The sequence below is a fragment of the Schistocerca gregaria genome, chromosome 6 (genome assembly GCF_023897955.1).
Source record: "Schistocerca gregaria isolate iqSchGreg1 chromosome 6, iqSchGreg1.2, whole genome shotgun sequence".
NCBI lineage: Eukaryota > Metazoa > Arthropoda > Insecta > Orthoptera > Acrididae > Schistocerca > Schistocerca gregaria.
The window spans coordinates 312,964,818-312,978,375 of NC_064925.1; the positions used below are offsets into that span (position 1 = coordinate 312,964,818).

At 42.4% G+C, this 13,558-nt stretch overlaps 2 protein-coding genes across 6 annotated transcripts in view; one reads left to right on the forward strand and one right to left on the reverse strand.

Moving 5' to 3' along the window:
* LOC126278553 (protein SYS1 homolog) overlaps positions 1-1,669 on the reverse strand; it is a 41,320-nt gene extending 39,651 nt beyond the window's left edge. The window contains exons 1-2 of one of the 2 annotated variants that reach the window (XM_049978743.1): positions 1,572-1,669; positions 1,224-1,313 (exon numbers count right to left, since the gene is read on the reverse strand). In XM_049978743.1, the coding sequence (XP_049834700.1) occupies positions 1,224-1,313; positions 1,572-1,574 (93 nt within the window). In that variant the 5' untranslated portion in view covers positions 1,575-1,669. Of the gene's footprint in view, positions 1-783; positions 1,155-1,223; positions 1,314-1,571 lie in introns of those variants that run through there. The other variant, XM_049978742.1, reaches the window with a different exon arrangement.
* The window catches only part of LOC126278554 (uncharacterized), a 95,669-nt gene continuing 83,363 nt past the window's right edge, over positions 1,253-13,558 (forward strand). For 2 of the 4 annotated variants that reach the window (XM_049978747.1, XM_049978746.1), the window contains exon 1: positions 1,775-2,070. In XM_049978747.1, coding sequence (XP_049834704.1) covers positions 2,002-2,070 — 69 coding nt within the window. In that variant the 5' untranslated portion in view covers positions 1,775-2,001. Of the gene's footprint in view, positions 1,332-1,636; positions 2,071-13,558 lie in introns of those variants that run through there. The other 2 variants (XM_049978745.1, XR_007550719.1) reach the window with 2 other exon arrangements.

Below are 13,558 nucleotides of genomic sequence, written 5' to 3' on the forward strand. Positions count from 1 at the left end.
TGAAATCTGAAACCAATAAAAGTGATACCAAAGCCAGATTTCTACTGTTATTAAACATTTCGAATGGTGAGTCTCAAGTCAGTGTTCACAGGCGGGTATCTCACAAGGATAGTCATTATTTTGATGGACGTGGGTCATCTAAACCTTCCGATACCAAATGCTGGCTTCATCCCACAACCTGATTGAGATGTGTCATGTGGCATAAGACATACAGAAACAGAAAGTGAATAAAACTCCGATAACACCTCTTTTATAACTATATTATTTTTTACAGTGTAGTTTATAATGACAGAATGATCTGCGATGTATACTGAAACCTTGGTTAGATTCAAAGGTGAGAGTTGGTGGAGCAGTATAATTGATTCCTTGATTAATGGCGTACGAACTTTGTGGGATCGTATATTACTCCTTGATTAATGGCGTACGAACTTTGTGGGATCGTATATTAGTATTGAACTGATAAACTATTTCCCTATCACTAACATGCCTTAGAGACGAAACTTCATAACATATTTCACTGCGTACAACGTTTCAAGGAACGTTTATAATCACCTGCTACACTGAAAACTACATCACTTCACACAAGAAAATAGAACATTTGTAACATGAACAGTACTCCGGTAATGATAGGCAATATAAATAGAACAAACGGGGACGAGTCGGTAATAGGAATAATAAACGGTTTGTCCCTCACCACACAATCACATTACTACTAAAACTGTTCTTATAATTAATTATTCACTTGGTGATTTGACGAAACATGCTCGTCCTTTGATACTCAACCTGATACTTAAATATGTGGTCTAATGAGCGAGATGATCCGACGATAAAATCTACGATGGTGATCCACAGTCCGAGACCAACATACATTACACTTTGTAAGGCTACGATTTGCGATATAATCAGTACTGGATCCCACGTTGTGTTGCGGAATTGACCTGTCATTTTCTTCATTTTTCTCAAAACTGATACTGAAAAGTCACGGAAAAGGAACTAAACAAGCACGTAATCCTATACTGCGCTCTCTTTCATACGCCTTTACCACCAACACCACAGCCGAGAAAACTCTCCATCGCTTCACTTAACTTTCATCATAACAAACTCCGACGTCAACACACATGACAAGTGCTTCCTATGACGCATTCACCAAAAAAAATATCTTTGGTTTCGATATACCTCACATCTCTGGGAAATAAAGGGAAGACTAAGAGAAGCATACTTACATCCTTTCGCTTCACAAAATAAGTAATGCCACAACGCTGTGATTTTGGCAGCTCTTTAGAAGGCAGAAAGGAGGGCAGTGTATAGGAATGCTGATGAAGACAGAACATGTAAAAGAATAACCCATTAATTCAATGTTTTAATTTTCAACATATTATATAATGTTAATTTTTATGTTTTTGATCGAAATTTGTAATATTCTGCTGCGCATATTCTGGACAATATTATGACAATTCCTATATCATGTAAATGATGCACAGGATGATAATAAATGAAATGAAAATGAAATATAGATAGTGGCTTGAAATACACAAGGAAAGATAACGTGTAAAAGAGAAATTTACACTGACCATCACGTCATGTCATGTCCCGTACCGTCGAAACGTTCCATAAAGCATTTCAAATAGCTCCATTCACACAGCCCATCAACGTGTCGTCACGTCAAGGTTTCTTGGGAAGAAAGTTTTAACGGCGTCGTCGTCTGTTAACATCTGAAAACCTCTCCACGAAGATTCAAGTGATAGCAGTGAATCTTGTGTTTTTGTTTCATCTTAATTTTATTCTTGTATTTTGTTTCAGTGACAAATTGCAACTGTCCCGTGACAGTTTGAATATTTTTTTCCGTTGAGGTTTACTCCACAAGCGATGTCAGAAATTTAAATGCGAAGAATTATTTAGGTTTAGGCCTTACAGTAACAGAATAGAGCTGTCACCCACACTGAATATAAGCAAGAAAACAATTTTCATTAAATAACGTTTTAAGTGGAACAGTCAGCTACAATGGAGGAGAAAAATATATTTCCTTATTACGGTATTAATTTCGTAAAAAAAGGAAACACGATGGCTAAGGTAAAGAGACTCTTTTTGTTCAGTTATAAGTATTATTTGAGATGTTTCTACGTATTTTCGTTAGCAGATAAATATCGATGTTTATTGTTTATGATGGAAATGTTTCCCTTCAGAGTGCAGTAAAGTTCTAATAGAGTACTTGTACTATGTCCCTAGATTGTACAGAACTGAATAATACGCAATAACACGAATACTGTATGCTTCGTGTGGCGAAGAAAAGCGAAATGATGAATTTTGCTTAATTTTATTGTTTCACAACGTCAAATGGTTGGGTGTGCAGCTCCAAAATGCTCAAATAATAGCAGACAGATGGTTATAAGTTTCATTGGTTTCTGTCAGATATAGATGGGCGTAAGAGGTGCCTTGTAAGTTTAAGACGCCAAGACTGAATACCAGACTCGAAAAGCTACCTGTGTATTGTAAGTAAAATAATTTTTCTTTGTTTTGGGACTAGGCACGTTGACAGAGGGTTGAGTTGTTTTGGGGAAGGAGACCAGACACCGAGGTCATCGGATTAGGGAAGGCCGGGGAAGGAAGTCAGCCGTACCCTATCAAAGGAATCATCCCGGCACTTGCCGGGAGCAATTTAGGGAAATCACGGAAAGCCTGAATCAGGATGGGTGGACGCGGGATTGAACCGTCGTCCTCCCGAATGCGAGGGCAGTGTGGTAGCCACTGCGCAATCTCGCTCGGTGAGACACATTGGCAGAGGGACGGTAATGAAATAATGATATAAGGAGTGTGTTTATTATAATTTTGCTGCAGGTTTTGTGTATATAACGCGACGTAACATTGTAAGTTTAAAGTAAGCTACTTCTCTTGATTTTATTTAGAACAACTGTATAAAATCAAAAGTCGCCTTAAGGAGCTGTTAATTTTATACGAGTAAATTAATATTCCTTAATGACAACGTTTTTGCTATCAAAATATTTGCAATTATTACTCGAGGTCCATTTTGAAGAAAGCTAGTTTGAGCAAAACCAGGCAGACAACAACAACCTGCAACCAAATGTCATCCCTACTCTTCTTTGATGTGCCCTATCCTCAACTTCCAGTTGAGAGCCAGAGATCAAAAATAGTTCAAATGACTCTGAGCGCTATGGGACTTAACATCTGAGGTCCTCAGTCCCCTAGAACTTAAAACTACTTAAACCTAACTAACCTAAGGACATCACACACATCCATGCCCGAGGCAGAATTCGAACCTGCGACCGTAGCGGAGAGCCAGAGAAAAAGCATATATAAGAAATGGTGAGTTAGTGAATAAAAGATGTTTATCCTACAATAAATTCAGTGTTTCCCAGATTGATTTCTCAGTTTGCTATCAACTGCAAGTTTTCTAGCGTAAACATTTCCATAAACATGATAGGAGAATATGTTAAGCAATTTGCAACTAAACATTTTAAGGGTTAGAGTGTCAGGACATTTGGTGGGAAAAAGTGTTAAATATTCCTTGTAACACAAAAATGAAGGCAGTTACTGCAGATGCCAGAGTACCTGGGATATCCTGTATAATATCATTGTAGGAGGGCGCAAGAATGAAGAGTGCGGTGTGTGTGTGTGTGTGTGTGTGTGTGTGTGTGTGTGTGTGTGTGTAGCTGGTAATCAATGGCATTTGTAGTTTGCAGAACTAGCACTCCTGAAAGAAAGGATACTGCGGAGACATGGCTTAGCCACAGCCTGGGGGATGTTTACAGAATGAGATTTTCACTCTGCAGCAGAGTGTGCGCTGATATGAAACTTCCTGGTAGAATAAAACTGTGTGCCCGACTGAGACTCGAACTTGGGACCTTTGCCTTTCGCGGGCAAGTGGTCTACCAACTGAGCTACCGAAGCACGACTCACGTCCGGTACTCACAGCTTTACTTCTGCCAGTATCCGTCTCCTACCTTCCAAACTTTACAGAAGCTCTTCTGCGAACCTTGCAGAACTAGCACTCCTTAAAGAAAGGATACTGCGGAGACATGGCTTAGCCACAGCCTGGGGGATGTTTCCAGAATGAGATTTTCACTCTGCAGCGGAGTGTGCGCTGATATGAAACTTCCTGGCAGATTAAAACTGTGTGCCCGACTGAGACTAGAAGACTGCAAGGTTCGCAGAAGAGCTTCTGTAAAGTTTGGAAGGTAGGAGACGGATACTGGCAGAAGTAAAGCTGTGAGTACCGGACGTGAGTCGTGCTTCGGTAGCTCAGTTGGCAGAGCACTTGTCCGCGAAAGGCAAAGGTCCCGAGATCGAGTCTCGGTCGGGCACACAGTTTTAATCTGCCAGGAAGTTTCATATCAGCGCACACTCTGCTGCAGAGTGAAAATCTCATTCTGAGGACATTAAGTAATTTCCAGACTTCAGAACAGATCAATAGACTTGTTACTAACAATACAATTTGGAAGTGATCAGCAGACAGCATTGTAAAAGGTATGAAGTTAATATTTATATTGGGCAAAGAAGGTTATAAATCCTTAATATGAAACCCTGAGCAATTATATTAGTGGTGTGAAATTATATTTTGGAGTTTCTGAATGTATTTTTGTATTTCTCAGATCAAAGTAGATCTTCTGAAAGATATTAAAAAGGGTTTTGTCCTAATGATTGATGAGATGGAAGCCTCTGGCAGTGATCGATCTGATGATTAGAGGCAGATGTTTTGTGATTCTTTTGCTTTGCTATGGGAAACTGTTCAGCAACAGGTAGCCATCTGATTGTTGTAATTTTGAGAGGTGTTACATATTACTGGAAGCAGATGGTTGAATATTTACACAAAATTAATGTTACTGGCCCTAGCACAGCAGGAAATGATACTGGAACTCTCACTTTTGCCCTTATTGATAAGACAACAGAAACTGATTTACATGTCTCCGCTGTTGTTTCTGATATGGGAGGAATGAACAGAAGTCTGTGATGTGGAGTGGGTATTTCAGTTATGTGCTCTGAAGAATTTCTTTCCAACATGGTAGATCTGATACCTGTGTTGTTGCAAGTGTTTGTCAACTTGTAAGAAATTGGCATTCTGGTATCTGGAGCAGTAACACTGTTATCTCTCAGAAAGTAGCAGATAAAGACAGTTACACTCAACAGTGGTCACATCTCATCTTTCAAAATTGTGGACTATGGAGTTAAGCAGTGAGAGTAGACTCAGATCATTACGCCCTCTTTCAAACAGCTATATACCTCTACCAGAAAATTAAAAAAAAAAAAAAAATGAATGTTGGCCTTGCATTAAGATATCTGTCCTTGAAAAGAGCTAGTGCACAGGAAATGTCAGCAACTGTACAAATTTTGCCAGCTGAAGCTTTTACCATAGCATGGTGTAATAGATTTCTGAATGAATGGTCCACTTTATTGATGTCCTGAACAATTAAGACATTATTGACGAAAAACAATTTAAAAGAATTTTGAGTTTCTGGAAAATTTTGTGAAAATTGTTGATGAAACCAAGATAGGAGATTCTGGGTGGGAGCCATTGCATACAGGTTATCTTGTGAGCACACTATCATTTATATGCCTGGCTAAAGCTGCTTTTCAATAAGGGCTACAGATACCTGATGGGAAGCAGGTATTCTTTGGAAAACATTTTTGCCCAGATATGTAAGAGAGCTGGTTTGAATCTTTCTGCATTAGCTGTGAGAAAAGAACTCAAATTGATTACTGTGATACAGTTTCTGACACCATTCAGTAATACAAACTACTGCTTAATAGTGACAGAGCTTTGCTCAGTTTCTCTGACAGTAATCAGAATGGCCTTAAGTCAGATGTTCCGACTAGTTTGCGTAGACCAAGTGCTTCCACTGATGACTTAAGTGGCCTAGACATAAATAATGTGCATTAGTTAGTGGGTATTTCAGTATCTGCTGTTTTGAAAAAGGGGGTTTGTGCTGAGTGCACATATTTTCGACAAAAGTGGACATGATGACCTAGAACAAAATGAATTTTCGGACTTTGAGGGCTTAAAGTACATTTCACAAGTTTAGTTGGACATTTTAAGGACTGCAGAAAGGTTCACTAAGAAATATAGGGAAAATTAGTTACCAGCAAGTACCAGTAAGAAAACTATTGTAAATTATGTTTTTGATTTACATACAGAAGTACCGCTTTGCTGTAATGTGATCAAGGGGTTAGTCACCCATTATGTAGGTGTTTGAGGTATTTGTTTATCTGGGTTCAAGGTAACAAAAAGAAAATTACAAACCCACACACTGTCCCAGAATGAGGAAACAGAAGTAATGTAGTGTGATTTGTAACAATTATAACAATTTGATTGAAATGTATGCATTTTCATATAAACTTATCTGAGTGCGAGTTCAGCTGCCCTTACTTGTTGAGTTGTACATTATACTTACAAATTACAAGTTGTATTTTGTGTAATTCCTTTCCCTATTTCAGTTAACTTTTTGCGTCTTGTACCTGACTTACAAAAAGATGTTTTGCCATTTGTGAATGTAATATGTAACTATTGTATAACAATAAAAAAAAAATTATTGGAAAGATTTAGCTTGTTATGCACATTTTTTAATGTGGAGGAAGTTCATTGGACGTGCCTTGTGGGGTGAGGTGGGTGGGGGGGGGGGGGGGGGGAGCCCTTTACGTGGTTGCAAAGTACAAATGTAGCTTTCAGCCACTAAGCCCTTCGCAAAATTAGACTACACACACACACACACACACACACACACACACACACACACACACACATACACATATTCATGCGACTGCGACTCACACACACACAACTGCAGTATCATGCAACTGAGGCCACACTGTGAGCAGCAGCACTGGTGCATGATGGGAGTGGCAACTGGTTGGGGGTAAGCAGAAGGCTGGGGCTGGGAGGGTGAGGCACAATGAGGTAGGGGTGGCAGACAATAACATGCTGTTGGGGAGTGTGCAGAGATGAGGTGGAAAGTGGGTAGGGCCACTATATGCAGTAAGGAGGTTCAACGGAGGGCAGTGGAGAGGTTGGGAGTGGGCCCCGGGGTGGGGGGATAATGGAAAAGAAGAGAAGTAAAAAGACTGTGTGCAATAGAGGGATGAGAGCTGTGTAGTGCTGGAATGGGAACAGAGAAGGTGGTGGATGGGAGAGGACAATGACTAATGAAGGTTGAGGCCAGTAAGGTTACAGGAACATAGGATATATTGCAGGGAAAGTTTCCACCTGTGCAGTTCAGGAAAGCTGGTGTTGGTAACAAGGATCCATACGGTACAGGCTGTGAAGTAGTCACTGAAATGAAAGGTGTCGTGTTTGTCTCTTTGCTGCAGTTTGTTGGTGGCCATTCATGTGGACAGACAGACAGCCTGTTGATTGCCATGCATACTGGGCATTCTATGACAATCGACAAGCTGTCTGTCCATGTGACTGGCCTCCAACAAACTGTGGCCAAGAAACAAGTGGACCACCCTCTTGGTGAGCACGCTGCCAAACATGACATCCTTCCTTTCAATGACTGGTTTACAACCTGTGCCTTATGGATCCTTCTGACCAACACCAGCTTTTCTGAATTGCAGAGGTGGGAACTTTTCGTGCAATATGTCACACATTCATGTCATTGTCGTCTCCCATCCAACTCATTCTCTGTTCCTATTCCAGCACTACACAGCCCTCATTCTTCCATTGCACCCAGTTTTTTTACTTCTCATGTTTTCTGCTTCCCTCCCCCCCCCCCCCCCACCTCCCACCCCCCAGGCCCCACTCCCAACCTCTCTGCTGCCCTCTGTCTAATCTCCCAACTGCACATAGCTGCCCTACCCACTTTCCATCTAATTCCTGCGCACCCCCCAACAACACATCACTTTCCGCCACCCCGACCTTAGTATCCCTCCCCATCACTGCTCCGGCTTCCTCCTTACACCACACCCAGTCACCACTCCCACCACGCCCCCTTGAGGGTCCGGGGTCAGAATAGGCCCGAGGTATTCATGTCTGTCATAAGAGGCGACTCAAAGGAGTCCCTCCCCGTCAAGGGGGTAGTTTGCGCCTGAGTCCAGAGACAGATGGTTCAACGACTTACATTTGTGGTCATTTTGGTTTTTCGCTTATTCTGGTTTCTTCCTTCCTTTGTTTGTTTCCTTTCTTTGTCCTTCTCCCTTTCTCACTGCCTTCCTTATTTCTTACCTTGCCTTCTTCTCCTTGCTTTCTTGTCCACCCTCTGGTCTCCGCCTCGGTGTTTGAGACAGTCTGTCATTTCTCTCCGTCCCTCCCTTTTTTTCCTATTCTTCTTTCCTCCCTGTGCGTGCCTGAAGGCCGACCAACATGTTCGCACGCATAGCCTGTGATGGGGTAAAGCATAATTCCCTGCCCTGGGTCGACAAGTAGAGCCTGTGCGACTCCCTAGTAAAGGCCAGGCCCAGGGAGGGGTGATTGCCCGAGCTGACACCTTCCGACCATGCCGATTGGTCCCTCCGTCCGTTTCTCGGTAGGTGTGACCTGAGGTGTAAACATTCACCTAAGGCAGGAGCGCCCTCTGAGAGGGTCCCCACAAGCAAGGAGTGTGCCATTGGAGATGCTGGCAATCATGGGGGATTCACCCGCAATGGATTTCTCTTCTTCTTCTGTCTTGGCTTCTGCCCAAAAACGGAAACTTGACCAGCCACCAGTGACAAAAGTACTATCGCCTGTCCCAAAGTCCTCGTCATTTCTAGATCTGAGGACGGAAAGGATTTTTCATCTGTCAACCCTTTTGTTATTCCGAAGGGCGTAGATGCCATTGCTGGATCTGCCAAATCTTGTACCAGGATGCGTAATGGTACCTTGTTTTTTGAAACTGAGAGTGCCTTTCAGGCACAAAAACTCCTTCAGGCCACACTGCTGTACATGTTCCCTGTCTGGGTAGAGGCTCACCGCACTTTGAATTCGTCGCGTGGTGTGGTTTCTACTAGATCACTAGATGGATAGACTGACAAGGATATTCAGTCTTTCCTCTCTGAGCAGGGCGTGACGGCTGTCCGTAGGGTCATGAAAAAGGTCAACAATGACCTTGTACTGACCCAGACACTTTTCTTGACACTTTGATAGTGTTCAGCTGCCGTCATGCATCAAAGCGGGCTATGGGGTTATTTCTGTTCGCCCCTATGTCCCGACACCTTCGCACTGCTACCAGTGTCAGCGTTTTAACCACACCCGCCAGTCTTGTTCTAAAGCGGCTAAATGCGTCACTTGGGGAAGGGATGCCCATGAGGGTGACTGTCCACCTCCATCTCCTCGTTGCGCGAACTGTCGGGGTGACCATGCAGCATCCTCTCGCGACTGTCCCATCTACAAGGATGAACGCTGTATACAGGAAATTCGGTTCAAAGAGAAAGTGTCCACCTCGGCTGCTCACAAGCTTTTTGCTAGTAGGAAGCCCACTCTATGGTCGTCCGTTTGGCCAGTGCTAAGATCGCCCGGTCAATGTCTCCTCTTCCTCCCGTCACCCCTGAGACACAAGCACCTTCATCAGCTTCTGCCAAGACTAAGACCCAGAAGTCACATGCACGGGCCTTGAAGAAGGAACTTGCAATGACCCTTTCACATTCTCGTCAATACGGTACCAGAACGTTTAAGTCCTACCACTGTAAAGACTGAAGATCCACGATTCGGAATGTCAGAACCATGTAGTAAGTAATGGCAGGAACACCACCACAAAATCAGGCAGCACTAACACTCAAAACCATCGACTCTCGGAGAGAGATTTTAACCGTGTTCAACCCAATGGTAAAGTATCAAACTATTTTTCTCTGAATCATACAGTTTGGGGGAAAGCAGTGAGAATAATTACTTTTGGAAACCTTTTATCAGATGAAGCCTGTTATAACAATAAACTGTTTCGCTTAATAAAACGGCCACCAGCCCAAATCAGGCACAGTGGCTACACAAAAAAATGAAGTCAATTTTCAACACTGAATAAATAACTACTTTCACTTACTACGGTCACTTGGCAGTAATTACTATTAATCCCACTTTCTGTTACTTATGGAATTTATCACTATACTTCAGCAATTATTTAAAGAAGAGACACACGTTTCAACAAGGATACAAAAAAATAGTAAACTTATAGCTATCATTCATATGATCAAAACTATTATCTAGCATGACTAAATTTCATTTCTTTAGGACTGTTATTTGTTAACGTTTTACTAACACCAATATTTGTCTGACTTTCTTTGACGTGGAGTAGCAACACGAACAATTATTGTTAAGATTGTTGCAGTTAAACAATTATGTTACTTTACTTTCAGAACTACTATTGAAAACTTGTCCTCACGGTTACACAAAGTGGTGGCCCTTAAACTGATATGTGCAAACTTTAGTATTTAATAATTATTTTCAGAATTTACTACCAAAACAGTACCATTGCCAGTAATTTACTATTATTCAAGGTTCAACAAACATCAGGATACTCAGAATAAATTCGTTTAGGTAAGGACCATACTGAGGCAAATGGCATAGGAAAATCATGGTTAAACACAAAGGTACACTTAACACTTATGTTCCACTGACTGAAGAGGGTTGGTTCATACTGTGATACACTTCTAAATAAAGTACTTTGCCTGTTACTGCTGTCGAAGGTGGCATGAGGTGGTGCTGCGTAGTAACATTGCGCAAATATGGCTCTTGATGTACATAGCTCTGTCTTCCTCTTGGTGGCGATGATAAAATTGCAAATTTCTGAGCTATTAATTTATTGCTGTACTGTGCCAATCATGTAGAACATGTCCGAGGCCAAAAACCCAGTCTTGCGGATAAATTCGGGGCCTTTAGTGCTTGACCAACGTAATGCGTGTTCACTACTTGCAGGGCAGCTACCAACTGTGTGAGACACTTGTGCGCCAAAATCTCATTCGCGTGCCCCACCACCTTTTCCATTCCACCACAGAACAGAGCTCCGTTCTACCTATGATACCTACACCTTTTCAATTTACACTTCTGCTTACAAAAACCCTAAGTATGAACCATCTGCAATTGCATGACAACATATACATACAAAATTGACTTAATTAATTATAGTTGTACTTGAAATATTACATAATTCTTTACAAAATATGTTTTAATACATTTATTCCACCTACATCAAAGAGCTTATTTTAAATAGATAAACTACACTTAACAAAAGCTTACTCTCATTATAGTATTTTCTTAATTTTTCAAAATTATTACGGGACAAAAATTTTTTTTAAATATACAGTTTAATGGCAGTATTATATTTACAATAGCATTACAAACTGTCCCCTTCTTGCTTCTTCTTTTTCTTTTTCTTCTCACGATGGCACTTCTTCATTCGAATATTTGCTCCAATCGAGAGGACTTAAAGTTGCTGCTATACTTGCACTGTCCACTTGTAGTAGCTCTCCAGAAAACAAAGCTACGCCCATGTGATCGTATTGACTTGGCACACTATACCTCCGTGCGTTTTGACCTACCCCCTGTGGCAGTTATTCCAGCTCGTGGAGGGGTTATGTTGCTGGTCCGGGATGATATCTACTACGATCCCATCACATTGGACACTGACCTGCAGGCAGTTGCTGTCCAAATTACTCTCCCCACTTTCACATTTTACATTTTTACTGTTTACACTCCATCATCATCTGTCAATACTAGGGCAGACATTATGCAAATTATTACTCAGCTACCTGCACCACTTTTGTTGACTGGAGATTTCAATGCCCACCATCCCCTTTGGGGCTCTCCAGCATCCTGCCCGAGAGGCTCCCTATTAAGACCTTCTCAACCACCTCAATCTTGTTTGCCTCAATACTGGCGCCCCTACTTTTCTTTTGGACACAACTCTCACCTTTTCCCATTTAGACCTCTCTACATGTACTACCCAACTTGCAAGTCGGTTTGAGTGGTACGCTCTTTTTTATACGTATTCAAGCAACCACTCCCCTTGTGTTATCCACCTCTTGCATCATACCTCATCTCCATGACCAAAAGTTGGAACATCTCCAAAGCAGACGGGGGGCTCTTCTCTTCCAGGGTGACATTTCAGGATCAAAACTTCGCAAGCTGCGATAGTCAGGTTGAACACTTCACGGAAGTCATTCTCACTGCTGCTGAATATTCCATCCCTCATACTAGTTCTCCATGTCGCGTACCAATCCTCTGGTGGGCCACAGCATGTAGAGACGCTATACGTGCTCGTTGACGTGCTTTACACACCTTTAAACACCACCCTGTGATGGTGATTTGTATTAATTATAAACGATTATGTTTGCAGTGTCATCATGTTATGAAAGAAAGCAAGAAAGCCAGCTGAGCTGCTTTCACAAGCTCCTTCAACAGTTTTACTCCTTCTTCTGTTGTCTGGGGTAGCCTGTGCCAGCTGTCTGGCACTAAGGTCCACTCACCAGTTTCTGGCTTGACAGTCGCAAATGATGTCCTTGTGGCCCCCTGAAGATGTCTCCAATGCCTTTGGCCAATTTTTTGCAGAGGTTTTGAGCTCTGCTCATTACCACCCTGCCTTCCTTCCCCGAAAACAGGCAGAGGAGGCAAGGCCACCTAACTTCCGCTCCTCGAATCATGAAAGTTATAATGCCTCAGTCACCATGCAGGAACTCGAAAGTGCTCTTGCCCGGTCACGTTCCTCCGCTCCAGGGCCTGATTCTATTGATATTCAGATGCTGAAGAAACTTTCTCATGCGGGTAAAGGTTTTCTTCTGCGTACTTATAATATCTGGATTGATGGTCATGTTCCCACATGCTGGTGCAAATCTATTGTCCTGGTTCCTAAGCCGTGGAAGGACAAGCACTTGCCTTCCAGTTATCAACCCATTTCCCTTACCAGCTGTGTCTGTAAGGTGATGGAACGAATGGTTAACTCTCATTTGGTTTGGCTGCTCATATCCTGATGCCTACATACCAGTGTGCAATGTGGATTTCGTAGGCGCTGCTCTGCTGTTGAACATCTGGTTACCTTGTTGACCTTCATTATGAATAACTTCTTGCGGAAGCGCCAGACAGTGGCTGTGTTCTTTGTTTAGGAGAAGGCTCACGACACCTGTTGGAGGGTGGGCGTTCTCTGCACCATGTATACAAGGGGCCTTCGCGGTCGCCTCCATATTTTTATTCGTGCATTTTTAATGGATCGAAAGTTCAGGGTACGTGCAGGTTCTGTGCTGTCCAATGCCTTTCGCCAGGAGAATGGGGTGCCACAGGGCTCAGTTTTGAGCGTCGCTTTCTTCGCCATAGCAATCAATCCCATAATGGATTGCCTCCAAGCTGATGTATCTGGCTCCCTTTTCGGGGACGATTTTACCATCTACTGCAGCGCGCAGCATACATGTTTCCTGGAGCGCTGTCTTCAGCGTTGTCTTGACTGTCTTTACTCCTGGAGTGTTGCCAATGGTTTCCATTTTTCTGCCGAGAAGACGGTTTGTATTAACGTCTGGCACTACAAAGAGTTTCTCCCACTGTCCTTACATCTCGGTCCCGTTGCTCTCCCATTCGTGTAGACAACAAAATTTTTAGGTCTTACATTTGACAGGAAACTTAACTGCTCTCCACATGTGTCATATTTGGCTGCCC